Source organism: Mustela nigripes, unplaced genomic scaffold, assembly GCF_022355385.1.
Source record: "Mustela nigripes isolate SB6536 unplaced genomic scaffold, MUSNIG.SB6536 HiC_scaffold_76, whole genome shotgun sequence".
Lineage (NCBI taxonomy): Eukaryota > Metazoa > Chordata > Mammalia > Carnivora > Mustelidae > Mustela > Mustela nigripes.
Genome location: NW_026739491.1, coordinates 1,185,417 through 1,210,865, shown reverse-complemented (window position 1 = coordinate 1,210,865; position 25,449 = coordinate 1,185,417). Strand labels below are relative to the sequence as shown.

The following is a 25,449-nucleotide window of genomic DNA, read 5'->3' as shown; positions in this document are numbered from 1 at the left end:
CCTCACCTCACCCCCACCTGCCCTATTTACTTATCTCATGAAATGGAGCCTGTCATCAACCTTGCCCTTCTGTCCCCACCCCCACAACCATCAGATAAGATGAAGAGAACCAGGCATTTTTCTCAGAAGGAGGGTGCGTGGTGGTGGGATTTGGGGTGAGAGACACATTACTGGTCACAGGGGGCTTAAATGAGCCCAGAGTGAGTGGGGGCATTGTTTGTTCTTTTAGGTTCTTTTAGGCTGAGGGGCTCCCAGAGAGCCTCCAGGACCCCCAAGCCACATCCTCCCCCTCCTCCCCCCACAGGATGTGTAGAGATAAAAGGTCTGACAACCATGCCCCCCCACCACGTGTCCAGGAGTCCCAGATAAGATCTTAGTCCCATGACAGTGCAGTTTAGGGCAACATCGTGGAGACCAGATTTTAGGGTGGAGGATGAAGAAAGTGGGTGTGTATGTGGAAGGGGTGGCTGTCCTATGGAAGGGGAGAGAAAGGTGGGTCAAGGCTGGAAGCCCAAATCAAAAGTCCCTGACCATCATCTATAAAATGGGATTAATCATGCCGCTTTCGTAGGTTGTTGTGAGAATCAAATGAGTTAATGCTCGAAACTCCTTGAGCACACGGTGCCTGGCACGGAGCGGGCGCTCAGCAGATGGTGACCATTGTTGTCACTGTGTTCCCTCCACACTTGGGCATCTACCAGCCAAAGCAGTCCCTTCCATTTTAGACACTGGCCTAGGCCCCAGGGGATACCCCGAGGATATTTAAGACAGTGTGGTTTGCCAACCTATGGGGGTGTTGAGAGTCTCACGAAAGGGGCGCAGTCGTCAGAACTTGCCAAGAAAGTCTTCCTGCGCGGTGATTCTCCAGCGCCTTCTCCCGGGGCCTGAGCGCGCCCCCCACAGGCAGTCCCTAAGAAAGCCTCGGCCGGGGAGCCCCGGAGCCCAGTGGCCCCAACCCCTCTCCCCCTCCCCCCGGGCGGCCACCCTCGGGGGCGAGGCAGCCGGCGCGTGGGAGGGGACGGCGCGCCATTGGCTTGCGCGCGGGACCGAGAGGAGGGACCAGCGCGGGCCGCCAGACTCGGGTAAACCCCGGCCGCGCAGGACGCCGCGCGCAGTCCCGCCCGGCCCGGCCCTGCCCTGCCCTGCCCCGCGCGGGCGGCGCGATGTGAGGCTCCCGAGGGCCCGAGCGTCCCCTGGCTCGCCAGCTCCGCGCAGCGCCGGCGCCAGCATGCGCTAGGAACGTAAGTTCTGTTCCCCGCCGCCGCCTCCGAGCCTCGCACGCTCCCCTCCCGCCGCCGGCCGGTGCCTGCGCAGCGCAGCCCAGCCCGGCCCGGCGGGGCTTCTGCCGCCCGCAGGGACCGCGGCAGACCTAGGGACCCCGTGCGCGCCAGCTGGACGCCCCAGGACCTCTTGACCCCGGCGGATAATGCCGGGAATCCAGGGGTCGCCTCCCGCCCCGCCCCCCCAAAAGGCGCAGCCCCGGAGCCCCTTCGGTTACCTCCCTTGGCGGTCTCCACTCGCACCGCCCCTCCCTCTGCCTCGGTTTCCCTTTCTACCCCGTCTTTCTCCCTTCGGTGTCTCCTCCCTGTTGGACTGTTGATTTCCCCCCCTGCCTCCCCCTCAGCTTCGGAGCACGAGAGAAAGAGCCAAGAGCAGTTTCTGTCTCCCTGGGGTCTGACTGTTGTCCCCGCGCTCGGTTCTCTGTCCCCTCCCCCCACATCGCCATTGTTCCCCGGTCCGAGGAGTGCGCGGCACAAACTTGCGAGTGCCCCTCCTTCTGCCTTCGCCCCCGCAGAGCCGCGGACCGCGGTGGCGGAGTTCCCGCTGGCAGGACCTACTGGTTCGGCGGGCTGTGGGGGCGTCCGGCAGCCCGGAGCTCCCCGCCTGGAGTCCCCCAGCTCTCAGGCCCGGGTCTCAGAAAGTGGGTGAGTGCCTGGAGCTAGGAGATAAAGGACACAGTGGCGGAAGAAGAAGCCAGACTGGGAGAGACCCTGGTCTCCGGGCCTGCGAGGGAAGGAGGGATTGGGGGTGGGGGGAGGCAGAAACCGTGGCCGCGCCTAAGACCCAGTTGTTGGGTGGGAGGGTCCGGGAAGCACAGGTGGAGACGGACGCTCCCCAGTCTCCCCTAAGTCGCGCGCTCAGCGGGAAGGGGGCAGTGTGGGGCCATCGGCTTGGCTCTCGGTGGGCTGGGGGGTCCCTGCCAGGAGCAAAATAGTCGCATCCACCTCGGGGCGGGGTGTGTGGGGGTGTCTATCGAGGAAACGCCGGAACCCTGCGCGCATCCCGGGCGCGCCCCACAGGGTCCGGCGCTTGCGTTGCGTCCCCTTGCCCCGCCTGCCCCGCCCTCCCCGCCCCCACCCAGTGCCCGGCTCCCGCCGCCCCCACGCGGCCTCAGGGGAGCGGGTTTCTTCTCTGGAGCAAGGTGGGCGGGGGCAGGAGTGGCCCGAGGCCGGGAACTCGGGGCTCCTCTGGAGCCCAGCGCGGACGACCAGTGCCACCTCGGTTTCCCACCATCGCCCCGCGCTTTCTGGTTGATTTCCTTCAAACTTTCCCTGGTGGGGCCGTCCTGCTAGGAGAAGGCATCACGGCCACAGGGATGCCCACCCCAACTGGGCGGCCTCTTGGACCTAAACCTCTGGTGGCCCGTGCAGAGGGGGTCAGGACCCTCTGCAGACCCTCTCTTCCTGCGAGCTAGAGATCCCAGGGACACAGAGTGGAATGGGGTGGGAGGTGCTGGTGGAGCGCCAGGAAGGAACACTGTCCATTCCTTAGCGGAAGCCTCACACTAGCCCCACACTCAGCCCAGGAAGAGGGAAAGTTTTTCTTGTTGGTTGTTAGGACATAAGGAACTGTATATTCACCAGGTCTCTGTTTTCCTGTCTACAGAATGGGCTGCCTGGTCCCGGAGGTCCCCTCTGGCTCCATTAGCTGGAAGCAAGCTGCCCTGACCTCTCTTTTTCTGCCCACACGCTGTAGGTTTAATCAGTCCTTATAAATTTGGGGTGGAGGGCTGAGGCCCAACCAAAGGCCTTCGCCCATGTCTGGCTGTCAACACCTGTTGGATGCCTGCCTCCAGGCTCCAGCTGAAGCTTCTCCAACTCTGTACTTTGCTGCCTTCTCTCTCCCCAAATCTGAGGATAGGCCCCCACCAGCTCTGGAGAAAGGGCCTGCCCCTCACTGTGTGAGGGTAAGAGAGGGATGAAATTAGCAGTGACCTCTGATATACATAGTTCAAGACTCTTCTTTACTTTCACTGATTGAGCAAATTGTGGGCCCTATACCAAAGGTGGTTTAGTGAACCGAGTGCTGGACAGTTCTGGGCACTGGGAGACAGTTGAGAACAAAACAAAGACTCTTTCCCTCATGGAGCTGACACTTAAAAGGTAGAAGGACAAATAATAAAGTAAATTATTTAGTGTATTGGGAGGTGAGGTGGGGGAGTTGACTGTCTGGAGTACTGATGCCAGGGGTGGGGTTTCCATTTTATTTATTTAGTTTTTTTTTTTAAGATTTTATTTATTTGACACAGAGAGAGAGAGAGAGAGATCACAAGCAGGCAGAGAGAGGGAGGAAAGCAGGCTTCCCGCTGAGCAGAGAGCCTGATGCGGGGCTCGCTCCGATGACCCCGAGATCATGACCCAAGTGGAAGGCAGAGGCTTAACCCACTGAGCCACCCAGGTGCCCCGGGGTTTCCATTTAAAACAAGGTGGTTGAGGAGGTCTTCCTGAGGAGGTGACTCTTGATCCAAGGCTTTGAAAGCATGAACTGTGGAGATAGCTTGGGGAAATAAAGATCCTGCAGAGAATGGTCTGTGCAAAGGCCCTGAGGCTGAAATGTGTCCGCCATATTTGAGAAACAGTAAGGAGCCACTGTGATTCTCGTGGAGTGAGGGGGTAGGGCAGAGCTAGGAGGCAAGGCTGACTGAAAAGGGGTGATGCATGCCGCTTTTGCAGTTGAGGGAAGTGGTGCTCAGCAATGACATGTAAGTCACCCCAGGACATGAAGCAGCAGGATGGGGTACCTGAGGTTCTGCCTCCTGGCCCATACTGTTTGCACTTTCTCTGTATCTCAGCTACTCACTGGGAACACCGATTTACATCCCTGCCAGGGTCAGGCCTGGCCAAGTGCCAGTAACGTGGAGGGGAGCCATGCAGTCTTAGTACCTCAAGGGGATCCGCAGCCTTGCCACCCATCCATCAGCCATCTCCCCAGGTTCTCCCTGCCTATCCGTTGTGAGCGCCTTGGGACAATGTCTTTCTCCTGACACGAGTGACCCTTGTTCCCTTCCCATTTCCTTCTTAAGTCCACCCCTTGTAAACACCCCATTCTGCATCCGCATACAACCCTTAGAAAGGGACTGAAGCTGGTATGGTCAAGGGGGAAACTGAGGCAAAGAAGCTGAGTCTCTTAGCCTGAGAATAATACCAACAATGTTATTACTGAGCATTCGCTATAAAACGGTTGCCATTCTTGGTGTTTTTGTGCATCTTCTCATCAGTAGGTGGTAGGTGTGCTTATTACACCCATTTCACAGCTGAAGAAACTGAGGCCCAGAGAAATGGTGTCACTGGCCCAAGGCCATGCAGCGAATAAATGGTAGAGGCAGGATTTAAGCACAGGCCTTTTGAGTCCTGATCTACTCCTTTGACCCTGAGCCAGAGCCCCAAACCCTAGGGGAGATGGTCGGCCCTGGACTGTAGTTCTAGCCCATAGCATCCTCGGAAAAGTACAGGGACCTTTCTGCCTGCCTCTCCCAACCCACCCAGAATTTTAGAGAGAGGTAGGAGGCGCGATGGTTGGGGGTGGGGGGGGGGATGGCGTGTGTCTGCTACCTCCTCACCCCAGCCCTGGCCCCAGGGCAGCCAGAAGTCAGGCTGTCCCCATGGTCATGGCCCCCATGGGATTTGGAAGCACCAGCTGCCTTTGAGAGCCCTGACATGGTCCCTGGGCTGGTGGGGTTGGGGGGACGGGCCCATTCCCGGTTGAAAAGAATAGAAATTCCCCTTGTGCTCACCCTCTGCGTCAGCAGGGATAGGGAAAAGCCCCCCCCCCCCCCCCCCCCCCTGAAGGGGGACAGCTGCTGGTCAGGGGGCTGGATTCCCCCTTTCCCACCACCCTCAGACCCTGGGGTGTGAGGCCCAGGGAGGACCCCTCTTCTGTTCTGTCTGTCTCAGCCTTTCTGGCGTGCAGGCGTGTTTACTTTCAGTCCCTGAAGCTCTGGAGATGTTTATTTGTGATGAAAAGTTTGGGCTTCCCTCTGCCATTCTGGCAATTAGGCACCTTCAAAAGAAAGAGAACAGTAGATAAATCCTGTGTGTCCCCGGGGGCAGCCAGGCAGCTGGAGCTAGGGCCTCGTGTCCTGTTGGTGTGTGGATTTCAAAGCCACATTGTTGAACGTGATGGAGACCACACTCTCAGTTTTTCTTAGATGAGGCGACTGAGTCCCAGAGTAGGGCCCTGGTTTTGCCGTGGTGGTAGACAGACTCTCTGGGGACCTCAGCTGTCCTGTCTCCCCACTGGGCACCATGCCAGCTTCCGTGTACCTGGACATTCTTGGAAATGGGACATGGAGTGCCTTCTTTTTCTTGAGTCGGGGTTTTGTCTCAGGGACCAGGTCTGTCCCCACAGCGGGATTCAGGTCCTGCCCCCTCCTCTCCACTGCCAGGGCTTGCCTGCTGCCCTGCCCCGCCCTTCACATCCACCCTGAGCCCCAGGGGTGGGGGGTGGGAGGTGGGGTGAGGCAGGTGATGGATGATGCTGGCAGGGCTCGTGGTCTGCTGGAGAGGCAAGGCTGACTCAGGCGGGCTCAGCCTTTAGAATAAGTCTGCTCTCGAGGGACACACCGCCAGGAAGCTCTGTGGCGTGTAGCCTCGCCTTGGTTTGGTGCTGTCGCCCCGAGACCCATGTGACCAGACCCGCACCTGGGGGCCACTGCGATGACGTCAGTCATGACGCCAGTCACGCATTAGTGAAGCAAGCCCCCTTTGTGTCCTGTGACTTCCTAGCTTGGCTGTAATTCTGCCCCAGCCTCGTAAGTCAGGCAGCGTGACCCACATTTATAGCACAGGAATGGAGGGTCTTCAGGCTGACTCGCCCCACGGCCTCAGGCTGGTAATGAACGTGGGTCTATCCACGCCCACACCCCTTCAGCACAGCCTTTGAGATGTGAGAGTCACTCTGCCTGAGGGCTCAGGCTCGCGGGTTCTGGGTTGGAGGTCTTTGGAGGGGCCTCTGGGCCAAGGAGCTGATGGGCCGCCCCAGGAAGGGGCCACGGGGGTGGATGACGGGGCCTCTGGACCCTCTAGCCTCCCTGGGCTCCCTGCTGGCTCTCGCTCCTTGCCTCCGCTCCTCACTCCTCTCGCTGCCCCCTTTCCTCGTTGCCCTGTCCCACACCCGGTTTCCAGCTATTTTACACCACCGTGATAAGAGAACAATGGGTCTCCCTGCAGCCCTTCCCTGGTCCTGCTGGGGTCACAGGGCCTTAACCCAAGGGATCCTAGACCCCAGGAAGGAAGGAGTTCAGATGCTGGCAACCTGCCAGGGGCTTTCAAGAGGCCGATGTGATGAGGAAGATGGCTTAGGGCTTAGTTCTTCCTAGAGGTCAGGTTTACCAAAGAGCACCCCAGCGCCTGCACACACACACACACACACACACACACACACACACACACACACACGGGCTTCTCTCAGGATGTTATTTACAGCGTAGTTAACTCGCTCCCAGTGTCAGCTCTGAGAAGCTTGAGTAAGTCCCTCGGGCCTTAGTTTCTTCCTCTGTAGAGTGGGGGTGACAACACAGCCATTCTCACAGGGTTGTTGTGGGGGCTGCCGTGAATCCCTGGTCTGGAAGTACTTGTTCCCTGCCTCCAGCCCTCGGACAGATGCTCTCGGGGGCAGTGTCTACCGGATGGGGAGGGATGGTGTGGGGGGCATGGTCCCTCCAACAAAGGGTCTTATTGGAAAAGGAAGTCGTTCTTGGCTGTGACGCTCAATGCAGCAGCGACTCCCCCCTGCATCACCGGGAGGCTTGGCAGCTGGTGGGTGTGCAGGGCCTCGGGCCCCCTTCCTCCGCCTCCACCCTCCCCCCACCCCCCCACTGCTGGTCAGGTTTTTAAGTCAGCCCTCATGGGCACAGTCTCCATGCCTGATGGTTTCTATGGAAACCAGGCTTCCTGGGAAGGCTGTAGTGGGGTGGGGAGAGGTCCTTTAGGACCAGCAGGGGAACCGTGCTCCTGCCCCACCCGACCTCCTGCCCTGGCAGGGCCTAGGCAGCCTGTCGCATAAGCAAGGACAGCAAGGAGTCTGCAGGAGGGGCCAGGCCCCTTGACTGCCCTTGCTCAGCGCCTCGTCACAGCCCTGTGAGCTAAAAACGAGTACCGTGGTTTCCACCAAGGCAGAAATGGAAGCTCAGAGTGGTTAGGAAACTTTTTGAGGTTACAGACAAGAGAAAAACTTGAAGTTTGAGCCCACGTTTGCCTAATCATTGAGTATATGCCCCCCTGTTCTCCCCTGACACCCACACCCCTGGTAAGCCTCTCTGTTCCTGGCCTCTTGTCTAGTCATGACCCCTCTGTCTTGCTGCCATGGGGGAGCTCTTTGGGAATGTTCTTCCTGGGCTCAGATGTCCCTGTACTTGATGAGAGGGCAGGTAGGGGCATGTGGGGGGGCAGTGCTGCAGGGAGTCAGACCTTGGCCAGCACCGGGGAGGGGCACTCTCCACCCCTTCCCCAACTCATGACTTGGTGACAGGTATTTGGTGAGCTCCTCACACGCCGGGAAGTGTCCCAGACTCTGTGAGCAAGACCTACAGAAAGCCTGGCCCTGGGATGCTGGCCTTCTAGTGATGGCCACAGCGTTTTGCGGAGGGGGCATGGCGATGTCTCACCACACTGTCCCCGCCCCCGAGTCCTGACCCCCACATTTCCTGGGCACTCTATGGGCCAGACCCTTTGCCAAGACCATCTGTACCTACTCTCCTATGCCTTCAGCATTCTAGACCCACGGATCCGAGGCCACGGGCCAGGAGGAGAGGTCAGATTTGAAGCCAGCCCGCCTGATTGCAAAGCCCCTTTCCTGCCTGTGCCTGCCACTGGCTCCTATGTGGCTCTCTCTGGGCCTCAGCTTTCTGCCTCGTCCAGTGTGGGTTTGGAGCCGAGCCTCCACTTGGGCCCTGCCCCGTCTGAGTGTGATCCCCAGTGTTCTGGGTGGGTCCCACTGCTCCCTATGGCCCAGATGTCACTCACTGGCCCGTGCTGACTGAGCACCCCCCACCCCATCCTGTGTGCAGAGATGCGGAGGGAAGATTCTTGGGCCACACAGCAGCCCTGCCTTCAGATCACGGGGTCTCTAGGAGTCAGGTGCCTGTGACAGGACTAAGGATATGGCCTGGCAGTGGGCCGTGGCCGTCCCCAGGAAGACCCAGAGAGTCCAGGGGAGGGAGAGAGAGGCTGTGTCCCGGGAAGGCCCCTGAAGAACAAGGATGGTCGAGACCGGGAACAGAGCTCCAGGAGGACCTTCCTGGCTGGGCAGTGGTTTTAGAACTGTAACAGCTCTGAAGAAGGACAGGGACTTGCTGGCTTTATTGGGAATCAAGGTGAGAGAGGCCGGCCAGGAGCAGAATGTAGAAGGTCATGAACTTGGGCTCTGGGAGCTGCAGCTACATTGTCCTGGTTCCTTGCTTGGCAGGTTCTCCTCCACCCTCCCCTGCCCTTAGCCTCTGGCAGCCTGGCCTGGGGGAGGGGTGAAGCCCCGAGGGCCCTCCAGAGGGCAGCTGGAAAGGAAGCCACAGCCCTATCAGGCAGGCTTTTTCCATTGTGCACCGCTGAATGGCTGAATGAAGAAAGGGAAGTAGGAGTGGGGGGAAGCAGGTGGGGCACCCCAGGTGTTCCCTCTCCTTAGCCTCCAGCACTTGTGCAGAGAGAGTGTTCTCATTAACCCCATTTCCCAGGGGCAGACACTGAGTCTGGGAGAGCTGCGAGGAGCAGCCCGAAGCCCTGCGGCTGGTAAGAGGGCAGACTCAGGACCTCAACCGCACCTCTGGTCCAGTTGCGGTGCAGGGAGCGGAGCGGGGGAGGTGCCCTCTGTCTCCACTTAGGTTAGAATGAGGCCGGCCTGAAAACACCTGTGGAGCGGGAAGGGGAAGAAAGTTCCAGGACAGATCGGAGGGGGCCGTGTATGTGGGTTGCCTTGAGGGGCCTGGCAGGTGCGTAGGGTACTGCAGCGGCCGCCCTAGGCTTCCCAGGCAAAGCCTGGTGCTGTGGGTGAAGAAGAGACAGAACTCAGTGCTCAGAGTGGTTAGCTGTGCTGAGACAGGTGCTGGGGATCATACTCCCTGGGGATTCCACTCTCCTCGGGAGGCCTGCCCTTTGGGGGTGATAAGCTCCTTGTTGGGGGCTGGGCTCCGTAGGAGACCACAGTGGGCCCCACCAGCCCAAGTTCCTGATGGAGGTGCCTGTGGATAAAGACTGTCCCTCCTAAGAGTCTTGCCGGTGTCCGATGGAGCCCAGGATGCTACAGTCCCGTTGCCGTACCCTGTCCCTGGAGGCCGGCACTGCCAACCCCCAGAGCCCTTGCTTTGCAGATTGAGGCTTGCAGTGAAGAAGGGAGTATCCAGTGTGTGTTGGTGTGGAGGGCTCTTTGGGCAGAGGAAGGCAGCTGATGCTTTGAGCAGGGGTCCCTGAGACAGCCTGGGATCTGGTGGGCTTGATCCAAGTGCCACCTTATGCTGCGGGATGGAGATCTATGCGTAACTGTCAAACTCCGGAAACAACCCAGATGTCCTCCAGTGAGTGACTGGATAACCAACGGGTCCATCTACTTTGTGGAATATTACTCTGCCTTAAAGAGGGCCGGACAGGGGAAGGCGCCCAGCAGCCCCGATGAGCCCCTAGCGTTAGGTGGAATGCAAGAAGCCGGTCTCAAATGGTTCTAGTCTGTATGAGTCTATTTATAGAACGTGTTTGAAAAAACAGAGCCGAAGCTAGAGGGACGGCCCACAGATCAGTGGCGGCGAGGGGCGAGGGGGGAGGGGGGGGAGAGGGCCAAGGCAGGTGTCCCAAAGCGCCGTTGGTCGTTCTCTGCATCTCTACACTGGCTAAAAGTCTTGTAACTGCAAAACAGCAAAAAAATGTTGGTTCTGCAGTATGTAAATGAAAAAGATGAAAGGCCAGAGGGGAGGCCGGAAAAGGAAGGGGGGCGAGGGCCGGGCTCCCCGGTGCTTTCTTGGCTGAGGGCAGCAAGGCCCGGCGGCTCCCAGCTGTGGCTGGCCAGCTCTCATGGGCCATCTGGAACTGGTCCACTGGGCGGCGGGAGGGACGCCGGGCTTGTTGTTGCCTCTCTGGAGTCACAAGAAGTTGTGGGAAGTGCTGAGGCATGGGGACAATGCCTGTTCCCCTGGGGAACAGTGTGGTTAAACCCTGCATTCTCCTGTGGGGCTGGTCACCCCCGCCCCCATCAAATGGCCTTGGGCATTGGAACTGCCTTCATCACCACCACCGGCCACCTCCGTGGCCCCGGTGGTGTGTGGGGAGGGGACCGCATAGCGACCCCTGCTTCATAGATGAGAAACTGAGGCCTGGGGGCTGAACATCACTCAGCGGAGACCCCCGAGACTGATCTGTGTGGTCAGTTTCAAACTGGAGCTGCTTAGCTACTCCCAGGCCTTACCCAAGTCTAAAACCACATTTCCCAGGCCCCCTACAGCTTGGTTCTATGCCCTGGGGTTTGTTTGGGTGCTTTGTTTTGTGTTAAGACACTGGGAGGCTAGAAAACCAGAGGGGACCTGAGGCCATCTCTGCCTCTGGCAGCCCTGATCCAGGACTTGGAGGCTGAGACTTGGTTGGGGCCACACACCACTAAGGTGGCAGGGTGACTGCGACCAAGGTCCGGCAGGCCCAGCAGAGGGACGCGTGATTTCTGAGCCTTGTCTGTAAGTGAGGGTAGTGTTCCGGCCTTCCGGGAGGGTGGCTGTGGGCTTCTATAGAATGAGGTGCCAGGGATGGAGTGCCGTGGGGGGTACTGGAGTGACTCAGCCCGTCTCTGTTGGACTTCGTTGAGCTTGGTTTCCTCCTCTCTGGAATGGGTGTAAATAGTTCCCATCGCCTGCCAGGGATAGGGGGTGGGGGTGCTATGAATAGAGGAGCCCAGGGCCACCCCTGGGCCAGGTTTTGGAAGCCTTTGGCTCACTGGGGTCAACATTTTTGTCTCCTTCACATAGGTTTTGTGCTGATTGAAGGTGAGGACCAGCAGTCAACTCATCTCTGTGTCTCCCAGCCCAGTGCCAGGCACACAGTAGGTGCTCAAGTCCCAGCCCGAGGTGGAGCTGGGGGGTGGCTGGGAGGTGGGGATTGTGGGGGATCATGAGCAGACCTGGGGTAGGGAAGAGGCCGGTGGTGGGTGTCCCTGACAGGAAGGGGCCCAGAACTTTTGCCAGCGCGCCAGGCCATCCTTCCTCTGGCTCCGTTGGGCTCTGGAGACTTTCAGACCTGGCAGGTTTGAAGGGGGTTGTCTGCGTGACAGGGAGGGAGGGCTTGTTGGGCAGAGAGATGATCTGGGAAAAAATTCAGTGTGGTGCCTGGACCCCAGGCTTTGGGCAGATCTGCCCTCTTCTGGCAAGACCGGCCCGGACTCCTCGTTGCCCCCATCTCCCAGGAACCTTTGGATGTGGTCTCCTCTGGGGCCTGAATGCCTTTCCTGGGCCCACACCCTCCTCTAGGGCCTTCTGTAAGGCTCCACCCCACCTGATTACTCAGGGTGTGCCGTGTCCATGGAGGCCAGATGGGCTCACACAGCTGGAACGGCTTTCGGGACATGCTCGCCCACCCATTTTATAGATGAGGAAGCTGAGGCCAGGGAGGGGAGAGACTTCCCCTCACAGCCAGCTGGTTAGAGAGCTAAATACCAAGCCTGGGCCCCCCAGAGTTCCAGCTGCTGCCCCAGGCTGACAGGGGACGTCTCCGCAGGCCCAGGGGTCAGGTCTGGCTGCCTCTGAGGTCTGGAAGCTGGACAGGACCTGTGGCTGAGGCAGGTGTCTCCCCTCAGCCCCTCTGCAGACACCAGCCTCCAGGGCAAGATGGCGACCAAGCAGCCCCCTCCTCTCATGAAGAAGCACAGCCAGACGGACCTCGTGAGCCGTCTGAAGACCCGCAAGATCCTCGGCGTGGGCGGGGAGGATGACGACGGGGAGGTGCACCGCTCCAAGGTGGGCTGAGGGGTCCGAAGCCGTCCTCACCCTGCAGTCCGCCTCTGAGCCCCCATCTGGGGAGGCGGGTCCAGCCTGCCATTCGGGAGAAGAGCAGACGCGGTCTGTGAAGCTGTGGGAACCCCGGGACTTGGCTCATTATTTTTTTTCTAGGAACTTCATGGAGATATCAGGGGAATAATGACGAAAAGAAAGATCATTAGAATGAATTTCATGCTTACTGTGTGCCCATTGCTGCGCCTGTTGGTTTATAAATCTGATTTAATCTGGCTAGTCCTGGGAGATAGTTATGAACCCATTTTATCGATAAGGAAACTGAGGCTCAGAGAGGTCAAGGACATGTGCGAGGCCACCCCAGGCAGGGGCACAGCCAGGCTTTAAGCCCGTGTCCAGCTGAACCCTGAGCTTTTATTCCTACCACCATATTTTCAGTTTCCTGTAAGCTCTGGTGTCAAGAACAGGCAGAGGGAGGGGGCCTCAGTGTGACCCTCCCAGCCTGGGTGACACTTTGGCTAAGTGGAAGTACCCAGGTGGGTCCCAGGGGGGCTCAGGGAAGGGAGTGAATGGGCTGGGGGTGCCCCTGACCCCCTCTTTGTCCACAGATCAGCCAGGTCTTGGGTAACGAAATCAAGTTTGCCGTTCGGGAGCCTCTGGGGCTGAGGTGAGCGTCCAGGGTGCATTTGGGTGGGTGCCTGGCTATGGGGTGGGGTGCTGCGTGAGGCCCCGCCTCGTCAGTTTCATCCCTGTCTCCCCATGCCCGTGACTCCATCTCATCTCATTCCCTCTCTCTAAAGCCAGCCATCGCTGGACATCTGGCTGGGGAGGAGAGGGTCCCCTGGGCCCTGCGGGTGGCAGTGAGGGGGGCCTGGCTGTGACTTTTCTCTCCACATGTCCCCAGGGTTTGGCAGTTTGCTTCCGCTGTGCTGTTCTCCGGCATTGCCATCATGGTGAGCCCCCACCCCCGCCCTCACCCCTGGCCCTGGGACCCGGCTCTGGGCCTCTTCTGGAGGTTCATTCCCCGTCCTGGGGCCCCTGCTGCCTCTCCCCCAAGGCCAGCATGCTAAGGCCCTACCTGTCAGGGCTCTCTAGCCCCCTCCCGAGTCCCAGTCCTTCCCACCTGAACCCTGCCTGTTCTGGAGCATCCTAGATCCCAGGACCCATGTTCCTGACTCTGTGCCTCTGGGAACCTAGAGCCTTCTGTCCTGGCACGGGGGTGTGGGGGAGAGTCAAGGCGCTTCAGCCTGGCTTCCGGGGGGAAAGATGTCCAGGAGACATTCCAACTTTCCCCTGAACTGCCCACCCTGTCCACAGGCTCTGGCCTTCCCTGACCAGCTCTATGATGCCGTCTTCGACGGAGCCCAGGTGACCAGCAAGACCCCCATCCGTCTCTACGGCGGGGCTCTCCTCAGTGAGTGTTGCTGGGGCAGATGTGAAGGGCAGCTGGGGCCCCACAGAGACTGAGAGGAGCCGGGGAAGCCTATCTTGGTGGGAAGGGGTGGGGGGCTCCCCTCCCCTTCTCAGCACACACCAACCCCCTTCAGCCCATGAGTCTAGCTCTGCTGGGTGTGTGCTGCCATCTTGTGGCCACTGCTGCAATGTACCCAGTGCACGGGGTGGCGTCTTTGACATCATCTGGGCAAAGGCTTCCTGAGGGCTTACTCCCTAGTGCACCTCCCCTCATCAATCATCAGGGTGCAGAGATGAATGAGGTCCTGGCCCTGCCCTCCAGGACCTTGCCGCCTAGAGGAGGAGACAAAATCAACACAGTGCAAAACCTCTCCCACTCTTGGGTCTCTCCCGTGAACCATCCTGTTTCCTTTCTGATTTGAGTCACACATGGTGCCTGGTAGGAAGCTGAATTACAGCTTTTAAGGCCTCATCCAGGTAGCATTTCCCCCTCCTCTCTGAAACATTATATGGCTTCCTTTTGCCTGCAGAATAAAGGCCCAGTCCTGTCACTTGGCTTTTGGGGTGGTCTGTGGTGTGGATCCAGTCTCCCTTTCCAGCCCTCCCTCCCTCAGATCCCACAGTGGGCCCCAACTCCAGCCCCATCTCATGATGCCCAGCCCCCCCCCCCCATGTCGGTAGGCCATGCCTCTGTAGATGCAGTGTCCCCGACCTTGTGCTGATGGCACTAATATCCATCCCCCAAGTGTCTGCCCAGGTACCAGGGGTGGGGGGCAGGGCCTGGCAGCAACTGGGATACCTTTAAGCCCTTCACTCAGGCAGTGGGAGACCTAGGGTTATAAGGTTAAGCTGGATGATGGATGAGTTTTCATTTGGGGAGTGTGAGTAGGGATGGAGGATGTGGAAGTCTGGGATCCTGTCCTGGCTTTGAGGGGGTGGGTGGCTCAAGCTGCCTGCCCCCAGCCTGCTCTTTGCCCTTGACCGCAGGCATCTCCCTGATCATGTGGAACGCTCTCTACACGGCCGAGAAGGTTATCATCCGGTGGACTCTGCTCACCGAAGCCTGTTACTTCGGGGTCCAGTTCTTGGGTGAGTCCCAAGGTGGACAGAGAAATGGGGAGACGGATGGGGTGGGGGATATGGGCAGGGCCGCTTGGCCCCTGGCTCTCCAGCTCCCACGACTTGGCTTCCAGGAGGGGATGGAAATCTGAGGGGGAGGGGCGCACATGGCCGTGTTTACCCGTATGTGTGCACCCCTGTGCTCACACACCTGAGACGTACCTGTACCTTTTTGAACACACACACCCACATACATACACACACACATACATATGTCCACAGCTTCCCACACGCACGTGCACCTGCAGCTTTCCATAACCCATCACTCCCTTGTGTACCCAGCATAGGTGTGACAGCGCACACCCAGTGTGGCCCATGTGCTCCCTCTCACCCCAGCATCTGTCCCGCAGGGGACTTGGGACCAGATGTGTTCTTGAGGCCCGGCAGCTGGCAGGAGACCCCAGCGCAGCAGGTTATTCTGTGTTGGGAGTTGTGACACACACCCCTCCTCTGACCTCTGTCCCTTCCCGGTCTTTCTCTCTCGCAGTGGTCACCGCCACGCTAGCTGAGACAGGCCTCGTGTCCCTGGGGATCCTGCTGCTCCTGGCCAGTCGTCTCCTTTTTGTCGCCATCAGTGTTTACTACTATTACCAAGTTGGCCGAAAACCCAAGAAAGTCTAGCCCGTTGCTGGGCTAGGGGGTCCCCGTGGGGCAGGGAGACCCTGCCTGGGGCCTCGGTTTCCCTCTGGCTCCTGGAAGGCAGGAAGGACCCTGCCCTGCACCAGGCCTGCCCTAGGCAGGTGGGGCCGCTCGCCTTCCTTTCCTGCTGGGCACCCCCACATGCTGTGATCTCCTGGACTTTCAGGCTGAGGGAGGGACAAGGCCTCGGCACCTCTGCCCTTTGCCCCACACAGCAGCACCTCCCTTTTTTTTTGGCTCTCTTGGCCTCCAGATCCCGTGGATAGACACTGACCGAAGAGCTTGAGTCATGGGTGTTGGGCTAAAGAGCGGATTCTGGCCCTTCTGCCAGGACACCCTTCTTTTGTTTGGGAGGGGTGCCCAGCGTCCCTGTCTTCCCCGCACCCCCCACCCCCACTCTAGTGCCCACACAGCTGAACGTGGCTTCTGTGTATGCCTCGAAGAGCTGGCCACTCAACCCTGCGCCCGTCCTCCTCGGTGTGGGCCCTCCCCACCCATGGGAGCTGCCGGCCATCCCTCCGCACACATCCCTGCCCTTCCCACCGCCCCACTGCGGGGCTGACAGGCAGGGACCCCTGAGAGACCGGCCACCTGCAGCTAGAGCCCTTGCCCAGCCCCAGCCCGGCCACCACGGGCTCTGTGCTAGGGCCTTGCTCTAGGCTGCTGGAGGCACTCAGGAGTCCCCTCCCTCCAACTGGCCTGGGTCCAGAGGCCCCCAGCAGCCTCCCCGCAGGCCGGCCCCGGCAGTGGGCATTAAGGACCCCGTGGAGGCTCCCGTGAGTGACGGGGTTTGGAGAGGAGGAAGAGAGAGAAGCAGCAGCAGCATCTCCTGGTCCCTTGCTGTGTCCTTCAGGGTCTGAGGTGCGCTTGGCTCAGCCCCTCACCTACCCTCAGCCTCTCCCCGGGGTGCTGCCCCCGAGACCCGGCGAGCTGGGACTGGGTGTCCTTCCAACTCAGCAGGGAAACGAAACAAATATTTCCACAGGCCGCGCTCATGTCCCCCACCCCAAGTGCCCCGGAGGAGGCTGACCGGCGGCTCCCTCAGAGCCGAAGACCCTCCTGTCCTGCCCCCGGCCCACCCCGCCCCCATGTGCGTGCCCCTGTTGTCTGTCACTTCCCCTGCGCTCCTTCCCTCTGGGACACAAGTGCGTTCACTGGGCATGGTGGCCCTCGTGTTCTGGTGACAGCGTGGACAAAGGCAGCCCAGGGCCCCACACTTGCTTCTCCTCTTGGAATCCAGTGTCTTGGGTGGTGCAAGGCAGCTGGTGGGCAGGGGATGGCCCAGCTCTGGCTGCCGCCGGCTGCACCTGTGCCCGGGAACCTGGCTGTGCCCGCAGCCACGCATCTGGTCCCTGGCACAGCTGCGGGGCTGCTGCAGGTCCACAGCTGAGGGTCAAGGCCAGGCCGCTGGTGACCAGCTGAGCAGAAGGGAGAGGCTGGGCTCTTCCCTGACCTCCGTCTCCTGCCTCTGTCGCGTGGTCCGCTACTCAGAACCCAGCTGCTTGCTCACGAGCCCTGGCCAGGCAGGGCACCCACTGCCCCCTGGCCACACTCTTGTCCTCAGTCCGACCCCAGCCTTTTAAGGCCTGTCTCATCCTTTGACGGCGGATGGGTGGTTTGTCCTCGTCTCCAGTGGGCATGATGGATCGGTGTCCCCGGGGTCGATGGCAGGGAGGTAGAAAGTTCCAGCTTAACTGTGGGGCTCTGGGGGCTGTGCTGGCCTCACCCCCACAACCCCCCCTCTCCCCGCTGGGGTGCACCGGGGCAGGCTGGAGGGCCGAGCTCAGCCTTGCCCCTTGGGGTTTGGTCAGGAGGGCCTGCTGGGATGGCTTGTGCTGCTGGCTTAGACATCAGAGCTGGGCCCAGGGGGAGGGAGCCTGGCAAACAGCCAGTGGTCTGGGGACATGGGGGGTGTGGGGGGCACTAAGCAAGGAGCCATTACTGGGATGGGGGCAGTGACAATGGGGAGGGGGACCCACACATCTGAGGAAACCCAGGGTGGGCCCGTGCTCCACCCTGAAGGTTTGTGGAGACACCCCCCCCCCCCCCCCCCCCCCCCTGGCCCCCCCCGCCCCCCCCCGGCCAAGCTCCCGCCTCTGCCTCTCCCACCCCGCCCAAGCAAGACCACCTTTCTTCACAGTCACTATTTATTCTTCGTTCCTTCTTTTTGTAAGAAACGGTCACAAAAACCAGTGCAAAACCATCAGTGTGGGTGTCCTGTTTTATATTACAAAAAACTCCTCTTGATATAGAATATAAAAAGGGGGGGGGATCACAGGAAATAAACATGATAAATTAGCGAGGAACATTTACAGTTTTCAAAATAGACTTTCGACCTAGGACCCATGAGGGAAAGGGAAGAGGGGGCTTCTGGGAGATGGGGTGCTGGGGCCTCGGCTGGTTTGGGGTCTCCGGTCTGGGCCCCTTAGGCATGGAAGAATGAGAGGGACAAGAGAGCCTCCGAAGCCCTCAGACGGCTTCTGTTTCCCAAGACGCACGCGCTCTGGAGCAGAAGCCTGGCTTTCAGGCCAGGCTGTGTGTGTGTGTGTGACCAACAGTGGGCCTCTGCAGCTCGGCTGGAGGAGGTCTCCTTAGAGAGGTATCCCCACCCCCACGGCCCCGTGGCCCTGCAGCCAGACCACCGCAAGGAACACCTGTCCTCGACAAGTGCTGAGTCTGTATATGAACCGGCCCAGTTAGATCGAAGTGCCTGGGAAGGGGGCAAGCCTGGACTGGGACTGGGCTCTGTCCTTCGCACCTCGGACCGTCTGCGAGGCAGCCTTGCAGACGGTCACGGCTGGAGACTGCTCGCTCTCCCTTTCCAGCCCCTGTGTGGGCAGTGGCGGACTCGGTGCTCCGTGGTACCTTTCTGGAAAACTCTGGGGGATGACGCTCACCATTCGCCCTTGAACCTGCCTCAGCCTGATGTTCCTCTGGGATCTATTCTGCCTCCCACGGACCTTCCCGGGGCCGACAAGAGGTGGGAAGAATGGACATGACTGGAGATGGGAAGGGAGTGCATGCCAGAGGCCAGGCCCTTCTTATCTTGAAGGTCCCAGATTCTCCTGGCTGGTAGGGGACTAGAGGGGACCAGGAAGCCTGAGATGCCCCCAGACTAGAGCCACACAGCTGCCCCACAAGACCCTGAGTCCAGCCAAGCCAGCTGTTGTTACTTTTGCTAAGCTCAGACCAGCCCTTTGCCTCTGCCAGGAAGCTGGAGCTGAGCATGTGGGCGGGGGTGTGGGTCTAGAGAGGAGCCAAGTCCAAGGCCCTGCTCGTGCTGGGCTGGGCTACCCGCTAGCTGCAGGGGGCTCTGGGGAGTTCATGGCCACACATCTGGAGTTCCAGGGATAATATGGAAAGCCCCTGCTTGGAGACCAGGAGCAGGGCCTGGGACTGGGGGACGGGGGCAGCATAAGGATGGGATGGGGAAGGGGAGAGACGGGGAGGAGGTTAAACCCGATCTTTACAGCAGGCACAGAGCTCAGGGCTGCATCTGTAAAGGGGGCTAGTGGCAGAGCCAGGAGGCATGGGGCTCCAGGCACAGCCCTGCCTCTCTTAGGGGCTGGGAGGCTGGAAGCGGACACAGGGTCTGGGATCCAGAATAGGTTCTCCCCAAATACTGAAGAGGGACTGTTGGGGAGGACAGCTCTGTGTTGCCCCTCCCACTGCCATGCCATCACTAATCAAGCCTTGATTGTCTGGCCAACACCACTGATCAGGATGATGCTGTCCTTCCCCCCTCCCCCAACCGTCCCCAAACCTCCCATCCTCTGAATAAGCCTGGCAGGCAATCCTGATTCACTGGGGTGGAGGGATCTTGCGATACAGTTGCCGACACTGGTCTAGAATGCACAGCCTGTGTTTGAGGGTCTGTGGGTGCTGTGTGGGTGTGGGTCTAGGGGAAAACACCTCCCTACCTCAGCCTGGAAGAAACACTCAGAAGTGTGCTAGGGCCCATGAAGGGACAAGAAGCCATTTGGCAGCAGAAATGAGGTGTCTTGGAGCTCTTTAGCCTGGAGAAAATGGGGTTGGGGGAGGCACTGTGTGGCCTTAACACTTTGGGGAGTGAGGGCAAGTGGAATGCCACAGATGGAAGCAGAGAAAAACAGAGAACTCTCATGTGCACTGAGCTGATGCTAAGAAGTCAAAGCAGTCCAAAGACAAGTCTGTCTCAGGAGGTAGAAAGCTCCCCGTCCTCGGAGGTATGCAAGAAGAGGGTGGTGAAGTCTTGGCAGAAATCTTGTGGAAGATATCCAAGTCTCAGTTCTGGGAGGGGAGAGGAGAACCAGATGGTCTTGGGGATTCCTTCCAGCCCTGGGAGTCACAGAGTTGTTGGGGAACAGGGAAAGGGCTGGGCTTGTGGGAAGAGGTGGGCAGTGTAGAAAAGTGACTGTAGTGTGTGTGTGAGAGTTCCGTGTCCCTGGGGGCTTAGAAGGAAGTATGGGGAGGTGGGAAGGGAGCAGGGAGGACAGTCCAGAATTTTCTTAGCTGTGGAGCTGGTAAGTTCTTGACCAGCTTGCTTTCTCTCTCCTGGGGAAGCCAGGATGCTGAGGCCAGGGAGGGGTGTGAGCAGCAGACCTGCTGGGACCTACAGAGCCCTGGAAGGTGCAACAGGCAGCCAAGGGACCACTGGGTTCTTGTTCAGAATTGTCATGCATATGCTGTGTGACTGAATGAAAAATGGCCCCTCTCTGGGCTTTCTGGATTATGTGATCCAACAGATGAGGGAAGCAGGGACTCTGCCAGCTAGGCCACACTTGGATCCAGTGTCTGCAGCCCATTCTTGACCCCAGCCCGAGGCAGGGACAACGCCATCAGAGGACCAGAGGTTGAACGTAGGTTCCGAGTTCTTAAGGACAAGGCGACCGAGTCTCCTTGGGGCTCTGGGGGGCTTTGTCGACCTCTGAGAGCTGCGTTTGTCTTTTGTTGGCTAGATCTGCACTTTCTTGGCACCTGGAGCTGAGGAGAAGGCCCAGGCCTGCGACTGCCAGAGGCTGGTGGGACCGAGGAGGGAACCTGGCCCTGGGGTTCCTTTGGTCTCTAGTGCAGACAGCTTCCTGGGGTTCAGGCGCCAGGCCCCTGAAAAGAGCCCATGGCACCCACCCGGAGACCAGGCAGGGTCTAACAATCGTAGTTTCATCTTCATTTTCTTGTTAAAAAAATAGCTATTTTCCTCTGCCCCTTCTCCTGCCCACTTATGGTGATCTCACCTCCTCCCCTGGGGCCAAGGGGGCAGGGGCTCGGGGTAGGGGAGGGCGTCGGGGGCTGGGCAGTGGTGGTGGGTGAGGCTTCAGGCTCCAGGCCACGCCCTCTACTGGATGCCCCGGAAGAGACACATGGCAAAGATCATGGCGAAAAGCTGCAGAAGTAGAAGTTGGCTTGTCAGGCTGGGCTTCCAGCCTGGCACGCGGCTGTCCCCTCCCAAGGGGAAGTAACCATCGGCCCAGCAAGGGGGCTCACCCATCAATGGGCACACTCCTGCGGGAGGATCCCTGGGGGCAAGCACCTTTTGCCAGCCACTGGCCCTTGTTGTGCAGCAGAGTCATGGAAAGAAGTGGGCTTTGGACATGGGTTCAAATCTAATTCCTCTATTTGCTAGCAGCAACTTGGGCCAAAGGTGTCCCTGCCCTGAAGCCTGAGAGCTTCCTGTGCGCCCAGCCCAGTCCTAAGTACTTTCTCAGAAATCTTCAACAGAGCAGAGGCAAGACACAGAGAGGTCATGTGACCCACTGAAGGTCACACAGCTGCAAATGGGGGAGCTGGGGGTTGGGTCTATGCTGTGACCCTGCAGCCCATACTCAGAAGTCCCATGCACTCCCCTTTCTAGCTCTCAGGAGCGGGGGAAGATGTAGCCCTTGCCAGAGTTGAGAGCACTATGACCCAACACCGCACTAGGGCCCTGGGTGGGAGGGGGTTGGGGGGTAGGGCAGGCAGAGACCCAGATTCAGGATGCCCCTCTGACTAGAATGGCTGAGGCCCCCACAGGCAGGGGTCTTCTTGCGAGTAGCAGAAGGGACAATCCCCAGACCACAGACTCAGGGCCAGATTTCTGGTTGGGGAAGCGGCGTGGGCAAAGGTGAGGCTGGGACAGCGATACAGAAAAAGTCCCTTTTTGGGAGCAGATTCCTGTCTCCCTTCGGGGTGCAGCTAGGCTTGTGGGCCGGGGGTGAGGACAGCAGATCAAGAATACAGACATTGTCTAACAAGACTCTAGGACAGCCTGGCCAGGCATGGAGTCCCCACCCTCTGCCATCCTTATGACGCCCAGCCGCAACCGCGGCCTGGGAACAGAGTAGTAGTACCATTTTGCAGAGGAGTCCTCTAAAGCTCAGAGGCCCCTCTGGGGAGAGGCAGAGCTGGGAGCCATCCCCAAAAAGCCCATGTCCTTCCCCAGCGGGACACATGCCTGCGATTCCCGCAGTCCCAGCAGATTTATCTGTTCCTTGTTCATTGTGTCCCCCTGCCCTATGAGAGACCTGCTTTACCTGGAACGATGCTGGCATACAGTAGGGGCTCAATCTATGCTTGCTGAATGAATGAATAAATGACCCCTCCTCCCCCACATCCCTGGTAGTCTCCACAAAACTGCTCCACCCAGGGCTGGAGGACGCCCTGAGAAGCTGAGCAAAGTGACATTTCTGGTGAGGGGCATTCTGGACACCTACTCTCCCCCCTCCCCCCACCTGCCTAAGGAGGCACAGGGAGGCTGTGGCTCGGGCTGCCTGACTTTGTTTCCCCGCCCGCCCAGGCCTGGCTGAGGCCCAGGAGTGGTCTTTCCTGGAGATGGTCAATGCCAAGTCCAGGAGCTGGCGGGAGAAGGGAGGGGCAGCTCCGTCTGTTGGTGGAAGTGCCACCTCGTGGCGGTGGTCAGACTCTGCAGACTCTGCAGCCGCCTCCCTTTCATTCAGAGCTGGGAGTCACCACTGCCCCTGGCCAGGACTGGGGTGAAAGGGGTTCATTAAGACTGCCCTTGTGAGGTCTCAAGGCCCCAGAGGCCCTGAGCCTCCCACAGAGAAAGGGTCTGATCTGGACGCACAAGCCGCAGCCCCTCCCACAAGGCAGCAGTGTTGATTCTCGTTAAAGGGTTCACTCTGGACCTTGGGGGAGGCTTAGCCAGAGAGGAACAGGGACGGGATGGGGGGTGCAGCGGGCAGTGGGAGGAAGACTGTGGGATGACTCTCAGAGCCTGCCAACTCACTGCTGGAGGCTTGCTTAGATGAGCCCAGAGTCCAACAGTGACTCAGGCAACAGACAGACTCAGCTGGGCTTCCCACACCACAGTCCCTGCAGTGGGGGACCCATTGGGTCCTGGATTTAGGATGTGGAGACTGAGGTGGGCTGGGAAATGCAGGTTACAGGGGATCTCCCCGAGACCCTGTGTGTGCCTTGCTTTTGGGGAGCCAGAGAAATGGGGGGCTTTTACTTACCTCAATGGCCAGCACCCCTATGGCGAGGGCTCCAGCCAGGTAGACGTAGGTTTCAAAAGTGTTGAGGATCACTGTGTAACAGCCCTGGGAAGGAAGGACCAGAAGAGAGGCCATAACTGGAGACAGTCTGGGGTCAGGGGCCAGCATCAGGACTGAAGTATGAAGCCTGGGAACTAGCCTGGGGCCCCAAAACTGGGGCAGCAGTAGGCTTACCCTGTCAAACCCCTATTGGCACCATTGGGTGGGCCTCCCCCAAGGTCCAGAGCCCATCACTCCAGGCCCCTCTAAGCGGATGGATTCCTGTGCTATTACTGATCTCTCAAGCAGTGCTGGGGATACACACACAGAGACAGAGGTGGATATAGACACATGGAGAGAGTGGGAGTGGCCATTTTGTTGCCCTCACCTTGAGCCAGTCTTGCCCTGCTCACTGTGCTCCTGCCCTACTGGCCTTCCTCTGTTGGTTCCTGGAGCACCCCATGTTCTTTCCCACCCCAGGGCCTTTGCACATGCTGCTCTTGTTCTCTGGCTGGAATGCTTTTCCCATGCCAGGAAAATGAGGATGTAGCACTTTATGTGGACAGTTACAGCAGCCCCCACACTTACAACCTGCCAGGGAGCACGTGGGGGAGCACTGGGGATAAAGGAGAGAAATGTGATGCTGTGCGGAGACAGGGCTTAAGATCACCCAGAGAGATGGGGAATATGGATGGTTTCCTATTTGTGGTCACCCCTCTGGCCTGGACTCAAGCTCTAGCAAGGTCATCATCTACTGGGAGACCCCCTGATTCGTTTCCAGCAGGAGAACAAACATATCCCTGACCTGCCCAGGTGACCATCTTGACCCAGGGAAGGCTGAGAAGAGCCGGAGAAACTGCTCTGGCGGGTTTGACTCTGAGTATTCATCATGGGTCACCTTCTTGAGGGATTTCCTTATTTGTGCTCATTAGAGGTCAATAGTAAACAGTGGTGGACTAACTCAACATCCACAGAGGAGTGCCTTCTGCTTCGGCCCTTGGTGGCCATGGAACCGAGTCCTGGCTATCCAGGTCTATACAGATGTCCACTGGGGCTTTCTGGGAAAGACAGTGGTGCCACACTTTCCCTTCTCTCTGTCTTAAACATGGGTGGGATGTCTGGAGCCATGGCAGCCGTTTTGCCACCAAGGAAAGTCCACAAAGATCATGGAGGCCAGGCTTTGACAGACAGGACAAAGCTACCGATGTAATGGGGAAAGCCATTGCCTTCCAGAATTCTTGCTATGTGTGAAACACAGAGGGCATCTGCACGAGCCCCTTGAGGTGGGCTTTGGTGTCCTTGCATTCAGACTTTTGCTTACTGATTCAAGATTGTGATGGAGATGCCAAGGAGAAAAGGATTCCAGAAAAGGATCTCATGAGGAACAGAAGCACCACGAAGAACTCAGGCAGCTGCACAGGGACCTTCCCAAGGAGCTCGGATTCCAAAGTCATGCCCGGGAGACGGAAGGGGGTGTCATCATCGAGGATGAGCCCAGAAATAGGAAGCTTACGAGGGTGAGACTCTACAGGAACAGGGCCCATGAGGAGCCTTCCAGAACAATCCACAGGTGGCCTCAGGACATTGGTTTGGCTCTGGGCGCCGGGCATCCCAAACAGCAGGGCCTTAGACAAGCTAGATGTTCCTTTGCCTTTTGTAGGAAGCTGAGGTGGTCCATGTGTTTTGTGGAGCTGTCCGTGGCCCAGACTCCTCTCATAACACTCTGACATCCTAGGGGGACACCCTCCTTGGCCAGGTCCTGGGGCAAAGGAGGAGGGACAAACCCAGGGCTTTAAGGACAGGACACAAGTGGTACCCTTGTACCACTTCTGCTCGCCTCTCCTTGGCCACTGCCTGGTCCCCTGGCCTCGCTGCTGGGGAAGTAGGAAGTGCTGCTTTTCCCTGGTGGCGATGGCATCACGCCACCTTTCCAAAGAGGACAGCCAGCTGGCTCTGCGATGGTATGAGGAAGCAGAGGTCCAGAAAGGGTGTCGCGGTCCAGGCCTGCTGGACCTCAAAGCCTGAGCCCTCCCCTGCCTCCCCTCCTTGTCCTGGAGCCTCTCTGGGAGGCTGAGACCCAAGCCCCTTGGTGGCCTTCCCTGCCCCGAGCTCACATGGCCTGATCCCAGGGCCCCTGAATGTCGTCGTCTGACACCACATGTGCGGGGGGAGGGGTGCTAAGTTCCAAGCTGAAGCTGGAAAGACGTCATCAGAGGGCCAGGGGCAGGCCTGAGCATGTGCCCCCCCCCCCGCCATGGGGCTCTCCGAGGCCTGCCCTGTGGCCCCCATCCCAGTCCCTTCCAGCTTGGCATCTGGTTTTCTTTTTTTTCGTGATCATGACCATGTGAAATTACTTCTAGTTTGCTCCTTGGTTAGCATGAGCTTCCTTCAACAGAACGTGAGCCCCTTGTCTCCCGCCTCCTGCTGTGTCCCCTGCATCTGGAAGTCTCCCAGGAGAGCCTCAAGAGAAGCCCAATCAAGGGAGGGGTGTGGGGCGTGTTCTGGGCTCATCGTTGTTCTCCCCCTGACTCCCCCTGCCTGGTCTCTCACACCCACACCCACGTGTTCCCCTCTGTGGGAAGGAGGCACCAAGTACAAGGGCACAATTTGTCTCACAGCGGGGGTGGGACGGGGGGC

At 59.1% G+C, this 25,449-nt stretch overlaps 2 protein-coding genes across 8 annotated transcripts in view; one reads left to right on the top strand and one right to left on the bottom strand.

The window, feature by feature from the left end:
- The first annotated feature begins 955 nt into the window (after window positions 1-955).
- On the top strand, window positions 956-17,422 carry LOC132008258 (tumor protein p53-inducible protein 11). Of its 2 annotated transcripts, none has more exons than XM_059386791.1 (8): window positions 956-1,241; window positions 11,216-11,289; window positions 12,040-12,199; window positions 12,802-12,860; window positions 13,098-13,146; window positions 13,511-13,607; window positions 14,594-14,695; window positions 15,213-17,422. In XM_059386791.1, exons 3-8 carry the CDS (start codon window positions 12,071-12,073, stop codon window positions 15,344-15,346), a joined length of 570 nt encoding a protein of 189 aa, XP_059242774.1. In that variant the 5' UTR covers window positions 956-1,241; window positions 11,216-11,289; window positions 12,040-12,070; the 3' UTR covers window positions 15,347-17,422. The 2 variants fall into 2 exon arrangements, with proteins under 2 accessions (XP_059242774.1, XP_059242775.1); XM_059386792.1 differs by lacking the exon at window positions 956-1,241 and adding an exon at window positions 1,756-1,925.
- Window positions 17,423-17,426: 4 nt separating this feature from the next.
- Window positions 17,427-25,449, bottom strand: part of LOC132008255 (tetraspanin-18) — a 178,025-nt gene continuing 170,002 nt past the window's right edge. For 5 of the 6 annotated variants that reach the window (XM_059386785.1, XM_059386788.1, XM_059386786.1 and 2 more), the window contains 2 exons: window positions 22,795-22,878; window positions 17,427-20,726 (listed from right to left, as the gene is read on the bottom strand). In XM_059386785.1, coding sequence (XP_059242768.1) covers window positions 20,679-20,726; window positions 22,795-22,878 — 132 coding nt within the window. In that variant the 3' untranslated portion in view covers window positions 17,427-20,678. The remainder of the gene's footprint in view (window positions 20,727-22,794; window positions 22,879-25,449) is intronic. The other variant, XM_059386790.1, reaches the window with a different exon arrangement.

Excerpts from the sequence above, each read along its gene's own strand:
- LOC132008258 (XM_059386791.1), top strand. The coding sequence starts at position 12,071 with ATGGCGACCAAGCAGCCCCCTCCTCTCATGAAGAAGCACAGCCAGACG. Across the intron at positions 12,200-12,801 it reads GGGAGGTGCACCGCTCCAAG|ATCAGCCAGGTCTTGGGTAA; the intron begins GTGGGCTGAGGG and ends CTTTGTCCACAG. Across the intron at positions 13,608-14,593 it reads CTACGGCGGGGCTCTCCTCA|GCATCTCCCTGATCATGTGG; the intron begins GTGAGTGTTGCT and ends CCTTGACCGCAG.